Here is a 19175-nt window from a genome sequence, read left to right on the forward strand (position 1 = left end):
AGGCTGCCAATTAGGTTGGAAGGTGGGAAACAGAACAGAGAAATGATAATGAGTTAGGTTCAGCAGGACCTCCTCATCCCCAGCCTTGACAGGTTCTGTGGCCATTTTCATCCTCCCCCATACCCTCTCCATAAATATCAAGGCAGTAGTATCTTACAGCACAGGAAGAGGTCATTCAGCTCACTGTGCCTGTGCCAGCCCATTTGAAAGAGCTGTCCAATTAGTCCCATTTGCCTGCTCTTTCCCCATAGCCCTGTAAATTTTTCCTTTTCAAATATATATCGAATTTCCCTATAATGTTATTATTAAACCTGCTACCATCATCTTTCAGGCAGGGCATTTCAGATCATAATTTATTTCATCATCTCCCTCCTTGTTCTTTTATCAATTAGCCTGAATGTATGTCCCCTAGTTACTACCAGTTTAAATAGTTTCTCCCTATCTACTCTATCAAAATGCTTCATATTTACACATGAAGTTTTACCTACATCCATTAGGAATGTATATTTTAGAATACTGTATGGCCTAATGCTCAGGATGGATTCTTGGTTACGGAGTCAAACACTTGCCATTTATTAAAGGTTAAATGTTGCATGCTCACAGCCAGCACCAAGGTTACAAAGGATGCTTTGCTGTCGAAGATACTTACATTTCAGTCGGGTGATCTCAACCCTTTAGATATCTCCGAACCTCACATTACAATGGCCTTGCTTTTAAACTCAGCTAAAAAGCTGTTATATCACCTCCTCCATCACCTTCACTCTTGGCTTTACATGAGGTTATTAGCTCGATGCACCAAAACTCAAATGGGCTGCATTGCACAATTACAGGATATAACAAACTACCTTATCTATTTCAAAAACAAGAAATGCTGGATTCACTCAGCAGGTCTGGCAGCATCTGTGGAAAGAGAAGCAGAGTTAACGTTTCGGGTCAGTGACCCTTCTTCGGAACTGACCCGAAACGTTAACTCTGCTTCTCTTTCCACAGATGCTGCCAGACCTGCTGAGTGAATCCAGCATTTCTTGTTTTTGTTTCAGATTTCCAGCATCCGCAGTATTTTGCTTTTACCTTATCTATTTACTGTACAGAAAAAAAAGTTAGATGTGTCTGAGAACATTAGAACTAGAGGATGGGATAAGGAATAAAAAGGAGGTTTATGACAGATTCAGAGCGCTGAAAACAGCGGAGGCCCTAGAGGAGTCTGGAAAGTGTAGGGGGGTACTTAAAAAAAGTAATTAGGAGAGCGAAGAGGGGGCATGGAAAAACACTAGCGGGCAAGATAAAGGAAAATACCAAGGCATTTTATAACTATATTAAGGGCAAGAGGATAACCAAGGAAAGAGTCGGGCCCATTAAGGAGTAAAGTGGCAATATGTGTGTGGAGCCGGAGGATGTAGGTGAGGTTCTAAATGATTACTTTTCATCTGTGTTCACTATGGGGAAGGACGATGTAGGTGTAGAGATCAGGGACGGGGATTGTGATATACTTGAACAAATTAGCATTGCAGGGGAGGAACTATTAGCAGTTTTAGCGGGCTTAAAAGTGGATAAATCCCCAGGCCCAGATGGGATGTATCCCAGGCTGCTATGTAAGGCAAGAGAGGAGATTGCAGGTGCTCTGACACAAATTTTCAAATCCTATTTGGCCACAGGAGAAGTGCCAGAGGACTGGAGGACAGCGAATGTGGTACCATTATTCAAGAAGGGCAGTAGGGATAAACTAGGTAATTATAGGCTGGTGAGTCTAACATCAGTGGCAGGGAAACTATTGGAAAAAATTCTGAGGGACAGGATTACTCTCCACTTGGAAAGGCAAGGATTAACCAAGGATAGTCAGCATGGCTTTGTTGGGGGAGATCATGTCTAACAATTTGATTGAATTTTTCGAGGAGGTGACTAGATGTGTAGATGAGGGTAAAGCAGTTGATGTAGTCTACATGGACTTCAGCGAGGCTTTTGATGAGGTCCCACATGGGAGATTGGTTAAGAATGTAAGAGCCCATGGGATCCAGGGCAATTTGGATCCAAAATTGGCTTCATGGCAGGAGACAGTGGGTGATGGCCGAAGGTTGTTTTTGCGATTGGAAGCCTGTGACCAGTGGTGTACCATAGGGATTGGTGCTGGGATCCTTGCTGTTTGTAGTGTACATTAATAAATATAGGAGGTATGATCAGTAAGTTTGCAGATGACACGAAAATTGGTGGTGTCGTAACTAGAGCAGAGAAGGCCGAGGGGGGACCTGATTGAGATATACAAAATTATGAGGGGCATTGATAGATTAGATAGGAAGAACCTTTTTCCCTTAGCCGAGGTGTTAATAACCAGGGGGCATAGATTTAAGGTAAGGGGCAGGAGATTTAGAGCGGATTTGAGGAAAAAACATTTCACCCAGAGGGTGGTTGGAATCTGGAACACACTGCCTGAAGTAGAGGCAGGAACCGTCACAACATTTAAGTATTTAGATGAGCACTTGAAACGCTATCGCATGCAAGGCTATGGGCCAAGTGCTTGAAAATGGGATTAGAATAGATAGGTGCTTGATGGCCGGCGCGGACACGGAGGGCCGAAGGGCCTGTTTCTGTGCTGTATAACTCTATCCAAGGCTGTGTTATATGAAAATTTGCTGACATTTTATAGATATTGGCTGGAAGCTACATTTGCAGGTTTTTTTAATTCTAAGATTTTAACTACAGAACTAATAAAATGAAAGCAATATAAGTGCACATATGATGGATTTCTTAACTATTTCTTAGTCTTGGGGGATAGTTTTAACATGGACATACAAACATACGAACATGGAGCAGGAGTAAGCCACTCGGCCCCTCCAACCTGCTTCATCATTCAACAAGGTCATGGCTGATCTGATCATCACCTCAACTCCACATTCCCGCCTACTCCCGATAACCTTTCACCCCCCCCCCCCCCCTTTGCTTATCATGAATCAATCTACCTCTGCCTTAAAAATATTCAAAGACTCTGATTCCACCGCCTTTTGAGGAAGAGAATTCCAAAGACTCACGACCCTCAGAGGAAAGATTTCTCATCTCTGCCTTAAATGGATGACCCCTTACTTTTAAGCAGTGACCCCTACTTGTAGATTCTCCCAGAAGGGGGAACATCCTTTCCACATCCATCCTATCAAGATGCCTCAGGATCTTGTATGTTTCAATCAAGTCACCTCTTATTCTTCTAAACTCCAGCGGATACAAGCCGAGTGTTACGACCAGGTGAGAAAGGTGTCTAGGGGTCTCTTACAATCTTCTCCTGGACTTATTGTAACAGGATTTATTTTAAACATGCCTCCTTTTGAGCTCCCCCTTGGTGAATCCTTATTCACCACTTATTAAACTTTAAACTTAAACACTAATTTGGTTAACGCCTACGGATACACGCCATGCCCCACGTTAGCATGCATACATGATACGCCCATGCAAATAGAGACAGAAAAGAGAAGAAAGTAGCGAGGTTTGAGGCAATATCAGAAGGGTTTCTTGTTTACTGTGCTTCGAGCTCACTGTAGTCCTTTTGTAGGTAGTTCTTGCTTTTCGTTGGGGCCCAGTATTCTTCTTAAACCTTGTTCACTGAAGGAGACTTTTCTCTCTTGGTGTTCAAATGTCAATAGTTTCCAAAGCTGTTGAGAGCGAGATAAGAGCAGACAGAAGAGAGATGTCCTCAGTCCAGGAGCAAACAGCTTTCTACCTTTCAAACACTCTGTGGCAAGCTCAAATTCAAACAGCCAGTTAGTCATGTGACTAAACTGGTCTGACCAGGTCTTGTGTATTGGAGAAGCAGGGACTGGTTCCTTTGTTCCAACACTGTCTGCTAGTATGCAAAAAATGTGTTTCCTGTGCGGGGCCTGGCAATTCCTTGTGATAGACCGATTTTCTTCCCAGCAACATTTTTAAGTTTTAAATGTTCATGTGGCGAAATAATGCCTCATTCTTGACAGGTAGGGGCCTGCATGACACTAGTCTGTCCAACCTTTCCTCATAAGACAACCTGCCCATTCCAGGTGTTAGTCTCGTAAACCTTCTCCAAAGGTGGTCCAAGTCAAGAAACAAGCGTTCAGAGAAAGACTACTGATCTTCCATGTCTGACAACAACATGATCAGGGAGCATTGTGAAGCATCCTGACAGATTGAATCTGTGATGTCAGAGACTTGGGGGGAGATGGGATCGTATGTAAAAATATACATAAGTGAATGCAAATATATATTTAGATAAAGACTTGTGGGGTATGTAGTGTAATGGTCTGAAAGGGTTAATGTTGAGACAGCATAAGGAATACCTCCCACCATGATGTAAGAGATCATACGTGAGAGAGACCGGGGTGGGTGGGGGGGGGGGGGGGGGTGGAGATGCAGTGTGGCTTCAGAAGAGTCACACAGACCGGTGTAAAGCTGCAAATAGAATGTTATAGAAGAGCTAATGTTCAAATTTCTGAAAGCTCAGTAATCTCTCTAAGCTAGACTAACCAAATATTTGAAGGTGGCAGCAGACAAACCAAACATACAACAGTAAGATAAGACGCAACACTGAGAAATAGGTGGCTGTGAAAGGGATCCTTTGTTAAATACAGGACTGTTTTATATTGGGTCAAAGTGGGAGGGGAGGGGTAAGGGGTGTGGGTTTAGCTTGTGGCTGCAGGATGGATGTACTGGTGCAATCTAATTGACCCTCTCCATTACGAGACCATCCTGGGCAGCAACGTGTGCCACTGGTGCACTGACTGCAACACGTTCCTCCTCTCCCTCTGTGCTCTACATCTTGCTCCTGCTGAAAGTCCAAACCTCGCTGCTGTGCAATGTTGTGTTGAGCGCATCACGCTGCGACCATTCTGGAGATCCTGGCTGGTGCATACTAAACGACACCTCCAAATCTGTCCAGCACCTAAACTGCATCATCAGCATGCCGACTGCTTGCTCAGTGACACATCTGATTGTCATTTGGATTTCATTGTATCACTCCTGGACCTCATTGGTTGTTCCTCCTGGATGACATCAGCCACACGGTTTAAGTGGGTACCCCTTGTCTGCCCGCAGGGAGCCAGTAAGTCTGCTTTGAGGTGCAAAGAGATCAGGAAGGGTGAACTGGTGCAGGATGAAAGCATCATGGTAGCTGCCTGAGAATCTTGTGCACACCTGCAAAAAGATCTTTGTGGTTGCACACTCGCTGCATATTAATGGAGTGGAAACCCTTGTGGTTGACAAGCACTCCTGGGTGATCTGAGGGTACATTCATTGCCAAAAACTTGCAATCACTGACACAAACCCAAGTTCTGATTGGCATCAGTGACAAAGTGTAATTGCCTGTCCTAACAAACACAGCATCAGTCACCTGTGTGATACACCTGTGGGCAGCTGACTGCGAGATCCAGCAAAATGTCTCTGGCAAGTCCCTAGAAGAATCCAGAGGCAAAGAAGTTGAGGGCAGTGGTGACAGGCAGCCACTGGTGAGGTGTGGATGTCAGGTCCATCTGGCAGCAGGTCTACTCCAGCAGGCTGCGAATGTCTGCCACCCATCTGACATGAGACCCTGAGCCTTCTGAGAACTGGTTTTCCCACATGTCCAGGAAGCTCACCCTCTGCTTGTGCACCTTGTGTTGGGGGCATCGCCTCCTGTGAGCTGCACCTCTCTGCTCAGCCCCTGTCTGCTGTGGAGCAGCAGGTCTCTGAGGAGGAGGCTGCTGGTCATCTTGTTCCTCATCTGAGGTCCAAACTAATGCAGCGTAAGCAGCACCCGTGCTGATCTGATAGATCACAGCTGTGAAGTGGATATTGGATGGACAAACCTACAAAGTAGTGAAAATAACCTGTGAAATTAGCCTGCAGCCGAACACGCTGCAGTTAAATGCAGAAGTCAGTGGATCGGAGCCAGCTTCCCAACGCACTGTCAATTTCAGCACTTCTAACCCCTTGCCTGTTCCCAAACATACTCGTAAGTTAAAACTCCCCCTATAATCGCCAACATATCCACAAAAGTAACAGTCCAGTGGCAAAGGTAGATTTTCTTACACTCCCCACCCATTCTGACTATTGACAAAGAGAAAGGAAAATTTAAAAATTTTCATAATTGTATCAGGCTGTCAAACATCCCCAGGATTTAAAGCACAGAGCGAGTCTGCTGGTCTTGGCCTTGACATCCAACAGGTTCATGCTGAAAATTTAGGACCGCACTTTTAAACAGTCGCAGAGGCAGGATCAGACGCACATGGGCCAACAACTTCCTGTCACTTATTAGTGTCTAATAAGTTCTGTTAATGGATGTTAAATACCTAGTAGTTGAAGGCAATAGTGTGAGCAGGTGTTGGGTGTTAGTTAATTGTACTCCGATGTATATATAAAGAGCCAGCACTGGCTGGGTGTTGTTAAGAGTGGAGTAGTAAGCTCTGTGACGAGCAATAAATAGTCTCCATCAAAGCATCCTAGTCTCAGTGTCTTTTTCACAAACAGGCTTGTAAGTTTCTCCAACATCACTGGCCGCGTACTGGATTGCCGGAAGGTTCCCACCTCTGGGTTATTTTGGAATATGTCGGTTCAGGAGGGAAATCAACAACCCAGCTGTAATCAGCAGGTAGCCAATTAGGTATCATTAAGAGCTGATGCTGAGTGGAATTTTCCAGTTGGTAGTCAGGCCCCTTGCTGAGGCAGACTTCCCCCTCCATGATGACAGCCTGGCAGCTGTGGCCAGTTTTACTTCCACGTTTTCAAAAAGTCTTCAGAGGGCACCTCCATTTCAAGATGCCCTCTCTCTCCTATCTACATCGGCAGCTCCCACCTCAGGACTGGAGGGCCTTCTATTGGCTCAGCCATTCACCACATCCCCCAGTCCTTTCTCTCTTTCTCCACAAATGCATTGATTGGCTCTTCAATGCATTGATCATGCCCACTTCCCTGCCATCATAATCCACAGCTTTATTGCCTTTAAAGAAAATTGTGCCTGTGTTCAATCCTCATTTTAACTTGTGTCCACTGGAATGTCTCCTCACATGGATCCCGTGACAATACAGTTCTGAGGTATTAACTTGTTAAAGAGCTGATCACTTCACATTGACATGAATGAAACACAGGTGCCAACCCTACCCAAAGGATGTGCATGCTTCATTGATGAACCCACCTACTACTACCTAGTACACCCGGGCTGGTCTAAAATGTCAGCTCCTCATGACATTGGGTAATTTTTTTCCTAACACTAAGTGGCAAACATTTTATGCAAGGTTTTGACTTATACAGGCTACCGATTCTGTATTGGCCATTTTACCCACTACAAAAAGCCGATTTCACCTCCAAGGTGCTTTATGAAGTCTATCTGGTGTGTGTGTGTGTGCTGCCACACTGTGGTAAGCCTGATATACTGCATCCTTAGGCACATCTATCAGAGCGCCCCCTTGAGGCACCAGCATCAGATGGCTTTGTTTAGAAACGAAAATGTACAGTACAGTGATTTGGTTGATTTTTCTAATTTAAATAAGATAACTTTTTTAGCAACTACATGATGACATCTTCAGTGAAAGAAACTATTCACAGTTTGGAAGGTGCTAAATCACTGCAGAATTGTCAGAGGTGCTGTGTTTCGGATGAGATGTTAAACTGAGGTCCCGTCTGCCCTCTCAGATGGACATAAAAGAATCCCATAGCAGTATTAGAGAACAGCAGAGAAGTTCTCCCTGGCATCCTGGCCAAGATATATCCCTCAACAGAGATCATTAAAAACCAATAAAATAAAAGCAAAATACGGCAGAGGCTGGAAATCTGAAATAAAAATAGAAAGTGCTGGAAATACTCAGCAGGTTTGGCAGCATCTGTGAAACATAGAAAATAGGAGCAGGAGTAGGCCATTCGGCCCTTCAAGCCTGCTCCGCCATTCATTATGATCATGGCTGATCATCCCACTCAGCCTGTTCCCGCTTTAGCCCCATACCCTTTGCTCCCTTTAGACCCAAGAGCTATATCTAACTTCTTCTCGAAAACATACAATGTTTTGGCCTCAACTACTTTCTGTGGTAGCGAATTCCACAGGCTCACCACTCTCTAGGTGAAGAAATTTCTCCTCATCTCAGTCCTGAAAGGTTTACCCCGTATCCTTAGACTATGACCCCTGGTTCTGGACTCCCCCACCATCAGGAACATCCTTCCTGCATCTACCCTGTCAAGTCCTGTTAGAATTTTATAGGTTTCTATGAGATCCCCCCTCACTCTTCTGAACTCCAGCGAATATAATCCTAACCGACTCAATCTCTCCTCATATGTCAGTCCCACCATCCCAGGAATCAGTCTGGTAAACCTTCGCTGCACTCCCTCCATAGCAAGAACATCCTTCCTCAGATAAAGAGGCCAAAACTGCACACAATATTACAGGTGTGGCGTCACCAATGCCCTGTATATTTGCAGCAAGACATCCCTGCTCCTGTTCTCAAATCCTCTCGCTATGAAGGCCAACATACCATTTGCCCTTTTTACCCCCTGTTGCACCTGCATGCTTACCTTCAGTGACTGGTGTACGAGAACACCCAAGTCTCGCTGCATATTCCCCTCCCTTAGTTTATAGCCATTCAGATAATCATCTGCCTTCCTGTTTTTGCTACCAAAGTGGATAACCTCACATTTATCCACATTATACTGCATCTGCCACGCATTAGCCCACTCACTCAACTTGTCCAAATCACCCTGAAGCCTCTCTGCGTCCTCCTCACAACTCACCCTTCCACCCAGTTTTGTCTCCTCTTCAAATTTGGATATATTACATTTAGTTCCCTCATCTAAATCATTAATGTATATTGTGAATAGCTGGTGTCCTAGCACCGATCCCTGCGGTTACCCCTAGGCACTGCCTGCCTTTTGGAATAAGACCCGTTTATCCCTACTCTGTTTCTTGTCTGCCAACCAATTTTCTATCCATCGCAATACACTACCCCCAATCCCATGCGCTTTAATTTTACATGCTAATCTCTTATGTGGGACTTTGTCGAAAGCCTTCTGAAAGTCCGAATAAATCACATCCACTGGCTCCCCCTCAACTCTACTAGTTACATCCTTGAAGAATTCTAGTAGATTTGTCAAGCATGATTTCCCTTTCGTAAATCCATGCTGACTCTGCCCAATTCTACCACTGTTCTAAGTGCACTGCTATAAAATCTGTGGACAGAGAAATAGAGTTAACGTTTCAGTTCAGTGACCATTCATCAGAATGAGAGTTCTTTTTTGTTGCTTTTTTCATTTCAGCTGCTGTGGCAGTAGTGGGAGCGATACAGTTGGTCTCAGAGTCCATAGGTTGAGGGATGGCAGGGTGCCTACTCGTAGGAAGGTCCAGGAGTGAATATCAAGCTGAGGACAGGATTATGTCCCTCTGACCTCTGGCTCCGGTCCCACTGACTTCAATTTTAAAATCTGCAGGCACCACAGACACTCTCCTCAATCCAGCCAGGATATAATCCTGGCCTCAACTTGATAACCACACCTGCCTGCCTAGTTTTGGCTGGAAGGGGGTTGTCACTGCCTCACATCAAAAAAGGCCAGTTGTTTGAGATTCCAGTGGTCATGGTACCCATATACCAATAAACGTCAGTACCTTCAGGAGAAATCGGGGGGTGGGGGGGGGGGGGGGGAGCGGGGAGGTGAAATCATAGTTCAATGTGATCTGGCTCACACTAGTAATAGTTCATCTCAAACAGCCACTTGTGCCGTTTAAAAGGTCAGATGTGAATTTCAAAACGGTCACATCTTGAATCCTTCCCAATTACCCAAGATCACAGGATAGCTTCACATGAAAATGACCCTTCGGCTCATTTGATATCATTCTTCCCCAATACCAACCTCACCGTCTCCCCAAAACACAACAGCTGGGCTTTCATCATCAGTTAATCTCAGAATGCACGAAGCAGACCAGTTTTCTCAAACCACTTCATTGCCAAATTGGGCGGAATTCATTGTATTCACAAAGCATTTGAATTTAATAAATTATTCTCACAAGAATCTTTCCTCATGTCTTTTTTTAAAAATTTATTTATTATTGACTAAACTAGGCAAAGGGCCAAGTTCAGCACCAAGAAGTTAAATGATCTCACACTACTTGGGAAGGTGAGTGAGTTCATCTTCAAATGTTGTATACTACTAACTACAACACTAGCCTCATCTATTGCTCAATTCATTCCACTCCCATCACCTGCCTACCAACAATCTCCATCAATCAATTCTCAACTCTTCAATTCATACTCTTTATCTCACCATCATACACTTAGCACTGTAATAATCATCACACACAACTCTCAGCTCGCACAGTGGCAGCTATTCAACCATGACAGGCACATCACCCAAACATATTGCTCAGCACTCACCAACCCACTTCCCTCCTTCTGACAGGAGAAGATGGTGCATAACAAAAGGAGCAGGAAAGAACTGGTGAAAGACAAGCATGCCTGTAAGTTTTAACCCCCATGGAGAAGACATGGGTGACCATCATGGAAAGGGGCATCACTGAGGCCATGGCCACTGAAGGGCTGGAGGGGTTGATGAGGGCATCTGCATAGCTAATATCCTCTTCTACCATCCCACTTCTCCTTCATCCCTCAATCTCTTTTAAGTAAGAGGCTGCAGAGGCAAAGTTTGGGATTGTTGGTGAATGGAGAGTTTTGCTTGAGGTTAATAGTATTATTCATGCATTACTTGATCACGTAGAGTCTGGGCAGAAAAGGGCTATCTACATTGTAGCCTCTGTTCCTTCACTTCCTGGAACACTTCTCCTCCTCTTCCTTGTGCTCCTGCTGTTTCTCAGTTTCTTACCTGACAGGTGGTGCCAAGGCTTGTTCTCTCATAATGGCCAAGTTGTACAGCATGCAGCGTACCACCACAAATCTTGATACCCGCTCAGCTGAGTACTATGCGGCTCCTCCAATGTGGTCCAGGCAGCGGAAGCATCGTTAGAGGACACCGATGCTGTGCTCTATAATATTGCTTGTGACAGCATGGCTCTCACTGTAGGCCTGCTGTGAACATGTATGTGGGTTCGGGAGTGGAGTCCGAGCCACATCAGGAGTTGATAACCCTTAGTATCCTGTAGCCAGAGTTTGATTTGTTTTTGGTGGGTGAAATGCAACTGGCATAGGAGATTGCTGCAGAATGAAGGTATCGTGCCTACTGCCAGGATGACGTGTAGTCACCTGCATGATACACTACCTGTGGTCACACACCAGCTGCACATTGAGGAAGTGGAATCCATTTTCAGTTCAGGAAAATGACTGAGTTTGTATGAGGCATACGCAAAGCAATGTGCGTGCAGTTAATAGGCACTCTGCACCATGGAGAAACTTGCAATCTCAGCAAGCCCACATGCTCACTCTGCCTGCATGTCTCTGGCAAAAGGGAATTAGATGAAGCTGTCTTTCTGTGTGGAGAGCCTCAGTGACCTCTCATTTACAGCATTGTGCCACAAACTGTGAGGTGTTCCAGCAGCCTGGAAGGAGCCAAATGCATAAAAATTAAAGAGTCATGATCACCTTGACAGGCACAGGAAATGCAGTCTTTGCCCAGTTTTAAAGGTTGCAGTCATGGCTGCAGCAGTTAGCAGACCTCAGTCACAATCTCTTTAATGAAGCACTGCTTGCTGCTGAAGTTGAGAGAAGAGAATTTCTCCCTAAAGGCCCTTGATATATCTGACCCACAGCTGAGATCCTTTCTCCCCTTCCTCTAGCATCTTGTCCTGCTCTGCGTGGCCTCTCTTCATTCTTCCAGTCATGCTCAATTCCCAGAGAAAGGCCGACCAAGAAACCCATATCTGGAAGCAATTTGTTTTAGCACAAGATTTTAAAGCACCCAAAAAAGTATTTCAAAGCCAGCCAGAAAACTCCCTTGTAGACTATACAAACTTTAGCAAGTATAGAAAAGCTCCAAAAGTACATACAATTGCACCAGCAGCCAGAGGAAGTAATCCAGCAGCTCATCTGCAAGTAGTTCATGATTCCTTTAAGTAGCGCTGGTGGGGGCTGGGTGGTGTGGGGTGGGGGGGGGGGGTCTTTCATGCTGTTAGACGCATGTCCAGTTGTGTGAGGTTGAGAGGGGGGGTTGGCTGAAATGTGGTATTTGAAACTGGTAGTGCTGGTGTCCAATCAGCGTTACGCACAAGACTAACGTCATAACCTACCTGCTCTGCATGCTGGTCGTTAAGCATGTGCGTGCAAGCTACTGTTCCAAGATGACATCCAGGGAACCTCCTGTCAAATGTGTGCACGCATCTAGGACCCAATTTTCGAGCTTTACGAGGCCGATCAGCGCTTTAAAAAACAGGTGCTACTGAGCTGAATATCTCTGCTCGAGTCCAGTTCTCTTAAGTGACTGCACTTTCAAAGTACTCCACTGGCTGTAAAGCACTTTGGGATGTCCCACGTTCGTGAAAGACACTCTCTAAATGCAAGTCTTTCTTTTTGTGCGGGCTGCTGTAATCTTGAGGAACAACAACAACTTGGAGTTATATCTACCACTAGACAGTTAATCAAAGAGCCCTCAACAGCAGGTCAACCAAGAACTAACAAGCACCTGATCAATTGGAGTCCTGTTCATTGTTGGAATGAACTCATCTGTGAAGGCTTGGGACGAGGACCAGAGTTTAGGGCAGCACAGCTACACCACTCTGCTGACTTTTAAAAAAACTATCATGGATTTAGTTCATAACGTTAACTAAGAGACAGGGTTTACACACACAAGTGGCTCTCTCCTGGGTAGCTCAGTGCTTCAAAATAGAGAAAGAGGAGTATAAAACATCAATTCAAATCTGAAACACTGATGATTGGAGTGGGAAATAATTGAGAAGATATGCAAATTTAATGCACAGACAACCTAAACATTCACTCCATCCTCCAGCAGAACACCATGACTGCAATGTATACCACCTACAAAATGCACTGCAGCAACTCGTCAATCCATGACCTCTACCACCTAGAAGTAGAAGGGTAGCAGACCACCACCTCCAAGTCACACACACGACTTGGACATATACCTCTGTTTCTTTATTGTTGCTGGGTCAAATTCCTGGAACTTCACCCCTCAAACCACACAGACTGCAGCAGTTCAAGAAGGCAGCAGCTCACCACCTTCTCAGGGGCAATTAGGGATGAGTAATAGGTGCCAGTATTGCCAGCTGCACCCACCTCCTGAGAATGAATTCATGAAAAAAAAAGTTCCTGTGTGTCCACAAAAAGATCGAGAAGTGGCCGTAGAGTATTTGTGCAGAAATCAGGAGCAATAGAAAAATCACAGGAATCAATTTCACAATTATTACTCTACCACGGAGTTTGCACATTGTTTAGAAAACAAAACAGACACTGAACAAGTCCTATGCCGCAGACGGATTACTAGAGTTATTTGGAAATTAGGTCACACCAACTAAAGAGACTGCCAGATCTGATTTCCCCACTGCTCTCAGCTTGCAATCTCAGCCCGTGGCAGGTGTTTGGAAGGCGCCTGGCCCCCCTCCTACAGGGTAAAGAAAAAGAACAATCGAGAGGCCCTGTTTGGGGAGTACCTGAACAACTGTCATAAGGGAATGGTGGAGAGTGAATCCCAGAATGTGTTAAATACAGAACAGAGGACCAGGCAATAATCGTACAACTAATCGCAAAAGGTGAGTGGGGTCAGTCGGCCTCTTCTGATTAATTGTTGCCCGAGCTTCCAAGCTTTCTTCTGTGTCTCGAGTTATATTGTTTGTTTTGGTAATGGTGTTTTATTCGTTATAAACTGATGAGTGTTTGTAAATGGTTTCCTTTAGCCACTGAAAGTGTCAGGAACAAAATCCTACAAAACCTAATTCTTCAATTAGTATTGCTGTTGAAGGAATCAGTGCTTCTTATTGATGGAGCGGATGAACCAAACCAGTTAAACAATAACTTTGAAGCGTTCCCAACCTTGAAAGATGACTTTGTGCCCTTGTCAGAAAGGTTCCAACAAAACTCAACCTCACTTCTAGTTTACAGCAGCACCTGCGCTGCTTTCTAAACAAATACAGGTGCAACGTCAGCAACAGACCTCCAGCACTCAGGGACTTCCGAAGCTTGGTGTGATGTGCCTTACCTGCTCTATGTTGGGCAGCCAGTTTAATTGCCTGTCAGCCTATTTGTTTAGTGGGTTACAGGACGTAGGTGGTCGTTTTACCTGTACTCTCCATTGTTTCCAGGGAACCTCTCTCAAACAAGCTTCTCACCTATTCCCAGACTGACTGCCTTGCTTCCGACACAGCTCAGTGCCAGCCTTGCCCTCATCCTTGTTAATATACACCCTCTTACACATACAATTCCTTGGCCTAACATTCATCACAGAAGTTCATACTTTGCAATCGTGCTTTATGTTTACAATACCTTGAGTCTTATAGTTGGTGAACTCCTTAAATTGTTTCTTTGACATCTCCATGATTTCCCTCCGTGCCAGTCAGCTGAGAGTAAGCATCCAAGTGAAATGCTGATTGGCTGACTGCTGCAGTTCTACTACTGACCAGAGCACGACAACCGAAAAGGGGAAGTTTACATGCAATGCCAGACTGCTTTGCTCTTTGTAAAGGGTGCACAGAACATCAGTAATGACTGTTCCGGTCAGCAAGGAGGCCAGCAGACCTGAAGGTCACTAGGCTGTGTTAAGTTAACTAATTTCAACCCAGGATCAGTCCCCATTTGTTAGAGAGGAAAATAAGCTCCAGGGTCGTCCTCCTGATTGTTATTCTATACCCACTGCAGGTTGGTGCAGCCAAGTGCATAGTGAGTCAGAGAGGGTCAGAATTGGTAGTCATCAGATATGCCATTATGGGTGGGGAGTTGGATGAGGTGCAGTGTGTGAGAGTGAAAGGGTGGGGAATTGGATGGGGTGCAGTGTGTGTGTGTGTGTGAGAGAGCATACAAACAGATGAATTAGGAGAAGTAGGCCACTCAGCCCTTTGAGCCTACTCCGCCATTCAATAAATTCATGGCTAAACTGATTACTCCATATTTCCACCTACCCCCAATAACCTTTCACCCCCTTGCTTATCAAGGATCTATCTACCTCTGCCTTAAAAATATTCAAAGACTCTACTTCCACCACCTTTAGAGTGGCACAGTGGTTAGCACCGTAGCCTCACAGCTCCAGTGACCTGGGTTCAGTTCTGGGTACTGCCTGTATGGAGTTTGCAAGTTCTCCCTGTGACCGCGTGGGTTTCCGCTGGGTGCTCTGGTTTCCTCCCACAGCCAAAGACTTGCAGGTTGATAGGTAAATTGGCCATTGTAAATTGCCCCTCGTGTAGGTAGGTGGTAGGAGAATTGAGGGAAGGTGGGGATGTGGTAGGGAATATGGGATTAATGTAGGATTAGTATAAATGGGTGGTTGTTGGTCAGCACAGAATTGGTGGGCCGAAGGGCCTGTTTCAGTGCTGTATCTCTCTATGAAGAGAATTCCAAAAACTCACAACCCTCAGAAAATATTTCTCCTCCTCAGTCTTAAATGGGTGACCCCTTATTTTTAAACAGTGAAGTGACCCCTAGTTCTAGATTCTCCCACAAGGGGAAACATCCTTTCCACATCCACCCTGTCAAGACCCCTCAGGATCTTATATGTTTCAATCAAGTTACCTCTTACTCTTCTAAATTCCAGCGAATACAAGACTAGCCTGTCCAATCTTTCCTTGTAAGTCAGCCCGCCCATTCTAGGTATTAGTGTAGTAAACCTTCTCTGTACTGTCTCCAAAGCATTTACACAGCGTGTGAGAGAGAAAGGGTGGGGAGTTGGACGAGGTAAAGTGTGTGTGTGTGTGTGAGAGAGATGGTGGGGGACTGGACGGGGTACAGTGTGAGAGGGAGAGGGTGGGGACTGGGATGCGGTACAGTACGTGTGTGGGAGAGGGTGGGGGTGTGTGTGTGTGTGTGTGTGTGTGTGTGTGTGTGTGTGTGTGTGTGTGTGTGTGGGAGAGGGTGTGTGTGTGTGTGTGTGTGTGTGGGAGAGGGTGGGGGTGTGTGTGTGTGTGTGTGTGTGTGTGTGTGTGTGTGTGTGTGTGTGTTTGAGGGTTAGAATGATCGTAATGTCTGGACCCATCACACACCCCAGCCTTTCACCGATATCCTGTTTGCTCCTGCATTCCCCCTAATTAATACAGGCATATTAAACCTTCTACCAATGAATTATCTCCCTCCAGCCCAGCACAAAATAATACCCTTTCACTCCAGCTGTTTCAAGCTGGCACTCCCCTTCCCTACTAGTTCAAGCTACCACCTCCCCCCTCACCACGTTCTCAGGTCAAGCTGACACTCTGTCACGCTTTCCCATTTCCAATAGGAATTGTTATATCTTTGGCACAATTTTCTTGCTCAACAATACAATATGTTAAAAACTATTCGTCCAGGCAGGGACAAAAGGTGGCATGAAATATTTCAGAAGAGAAAGGATGTGGTTGGTTCACAGAAACTGTCACCATGCCACGGAATGAGAATGAGACTAAAACATCAAAACTGAATAACTTATGACTTATCTCATCTGATATTTGTGGAATCTTTCTGTTCCCAATTTGAAACTGACGCATTTACCTACAACACAACAGTGACTGCACTTCATCAGCTGTAAAGTGCTTTGGGGTGTCTTAATGCCATGAAAGCTGCTATTTAATTGAAGATTGGTCCTCTTTGAAAATGAGCAATAATGGATCATTGCACAGGCTGCATTGGGGAATATAGGAAAATACAGACAGAAACTGACTAAAAAATGCAGTCTCACAACTGCACCAAGATATATATTACTGTTTAATTAAAAAGGAAAGAGGTTCATTAACCTAAAACCAATTATAGCCATCAGCACTGCACAATGAAGCTGCCTTCTGCCATTTCAGAGCATTGTTTATTCAGAACTGCAGTAAATGCATGTGACATGAACAAAATATAACTATTATGTTAATCCACTGGTGATAATTACACCCATTCACTCAATCACAAGGCTTTCAATTATCAATTCTAAGCAGTTGAAAAAAGGAAAGAATTTAATGACAGAAAATATAAGCATAAGCCATGGTTCAAACAGGGATCCACAGACCCTTGAGTAGGAGCCAGGAGCAAGATTAAAGGTAAAAGGTTTAAGACAGAGCACCAGAGAATTTTTTTTTTTTTTTTTTTATTAAAAACACAGAGTTGTGAAGCTGTGGAATGTAGTACCATGGTCAGTGATTGAAGCAGAGATGACGTCATCACTTAAATTTGCTTACATAGGTGGTTAAACGAAAGGGGGCAAGAACAGTAACGGGAGATTAGATTTACTGCTCGTGTGGAGGATAAACACCAACTTGGATATTTGTTGGGCCAAATGGCCTCTTATCAATTTCTTTGTAATCCAATTTCTGTTTTTAATAGAACAATATTTCTGTTGCAGTATTTAAAAATGTTTACTATGATTGCATGGTTCATCTTGGGTAGCTAACACGGTCTTTCATAATTTAGGATTAGGATCCCCTGGGGTCACTATAGTTTGACAGTCATTAGTGGACACATTGCCCATTCCCATCCCAAAAAACCCTGAAACACACAACTTTATCTTACTCCCCACATCGCACCCTGCCAAATACCAGTAACATTATTGTACCTCAGGCTCACATCTGCACAAAACTAGAGTGGGGACAGTGGGGGTGGTGCAGATGGTCAGTTACCATGTGAAGTATGGATTCTGATAGAGTCAATGGTTCAAGTCTTCTTTGGTTGAGTTCTGACTGGATTCGCTCTGGAATTGAGCTTCTGCATTACAGCTTGACAGATTAGCATTAGCACAAACAACAACTTATATAAACACAAGAAAAGCTGGAAATACTCAGCAGGTCTGGCAGCATCTGTGGAGAGAGAAGCAGAGTTAACGTTTCAGGTCAGTGGCCGTTCATCAGAACTTGCAAAGGTAGGAATAGCGCCTTTAAGTGTCCCAAGGTGCTTTCCAGGAGTGTTATAAAGGAAAGTTAGACACTGAGCCATATAAGGAGACATTAGGGCAGACAGCCTAAAGTTTGGTCAAAGTTAGATTTTAAATAGTGTCTTAAAGGAAGGAGAGGTGGAGAGCCAGAGAGGTTTCGGGAGGGAATTCCAGAGCTTAGGGCTTTGGCAGCTGAAGGCACGGCCACCAATGATGGAGCGGTTAATATCAGGAATGCTCAAGAGGCCAGAATTGGACGAGCACAGATATCTCAGAGAGTTGTGGGAGGTTAGGGATAGGGAGGGGTGAGGCCATGGAGGGATTTGAACACAAGGATAAGCATGTTAAAATCAATATGTTGCTTGACCGTAAGCCAATAAAGGTCAGTGAGCACAGGCGTGATAGCTGAACAGGACTTGGTGTGAGTAAGGACATGGACAGCAGAGTTTTGGATGACCTCAAGTTTACGGAGGATAGAATGTGGGAGAGCAGCCAGGAATGCATTAGAATAGTCAAGACTAGAGGTAACAAAGGCATGAATGAGGGTTTCAGCAGCAGATCAGCTGAGACAGGGCGAAGTCAAGCCATGTTACACAGGTGGATATAGTGATGCCAGGAAACATGCCCAGAAGCTCATCTCGGGTTCAAATATGACACCAAGGTTGTGAACAGTCTGATATCGTCCCAGACAGTTGCCGGGGAAGGGCATGACACAGTAGCTAGGGAACAGAGTTTGGAGCAGGAACCAAAAACAATGGCTTCAGCCTTCCCAATATTCAATTGGAGGACATTTCTGCTCATCCAGTACTAGATGTCAGATAGGCAGTCTGATAATTAGCAACAGTGGAGCTGTCAAGAGAGACGTTGGTGAGTTAGAACTGGGTGTCATCAGCGTACATGTGAAAATTAATGCCGTGCTTTCAGATGATGTCACTGAGGGACAGCATGTAGATGAGAAATAGGAGGACGCCAAGGATAGATCCTTGGGGGTCACCAGAGAAACGACGTGGGAGCAGGAAGAGAGCCATTGTAAGTGATACTGTGTCTATGATTAGATAGCCAAGAATGGAACCAAGTGGGAACAGTCTCACCCAGCAGGACAAAACTGCAAGGCATTTTGTGCTGGGCTCCTGGCGCCAGGCCGAAAAGGCAGGATAACCCTATCTGTACCATTTTGTGCCTCACCCCGCGCCCTTCCCCACCATCCCAAGCGATCCTCCGGTCTTTTTAAATCAAAGTTTCTGGAGCTGCAATCCCCGTCCCTTTAAGAGAAAAAGCCCCGCAGT

General features: G+C 44.9%; 1 protein-coding gene across 6 annotated transcripts in view; it reads right to left on the bottom strand.

The window, feature by feature from the left end:
* Positions 1 to 19175, bottom strand: part of svopl (SVOP-like) — a 154002-nt gene that overhangs the window by 87194 nt on the left and 47633 nt on the right. Inside the window, exon 1 of one of the 6 annotated variants that reach the window (XM_068051047.1) lies at positions 14346 to 14403. The exons of the other annotated variants lie outside the window; for them this stretch is intronic. Coding sequence (XP_067907148.1) covers positions 14346 to 14397 — 52 coding nt within the window. The 5' untranslated portion in view covers positions 14398 to 14403. Of the gene's footprint in view, positions 1 to 14345; positions 14404 to 19175 lie in introns of those variants that run through there. 6 annotated transcript variants of the gene reach the window in all.

The sequence above is a fragment of the Heterodontus francisci genome, chromosome 18 (genome assembly GCF_036365525.1).
Source record: "Heterodontus francisci isolate sHetFra1 chromosome 18, sHetFra1.hap1, whole genome shotgun sequence".
Taxonomy (NCBI): domain Eukaryota; kingdom Metazoa; phylum Chordata; class Chondrichthyes; order Heterodontiformes; family Heterodontidae; genus Heterodontus; species Heterodontus francisci.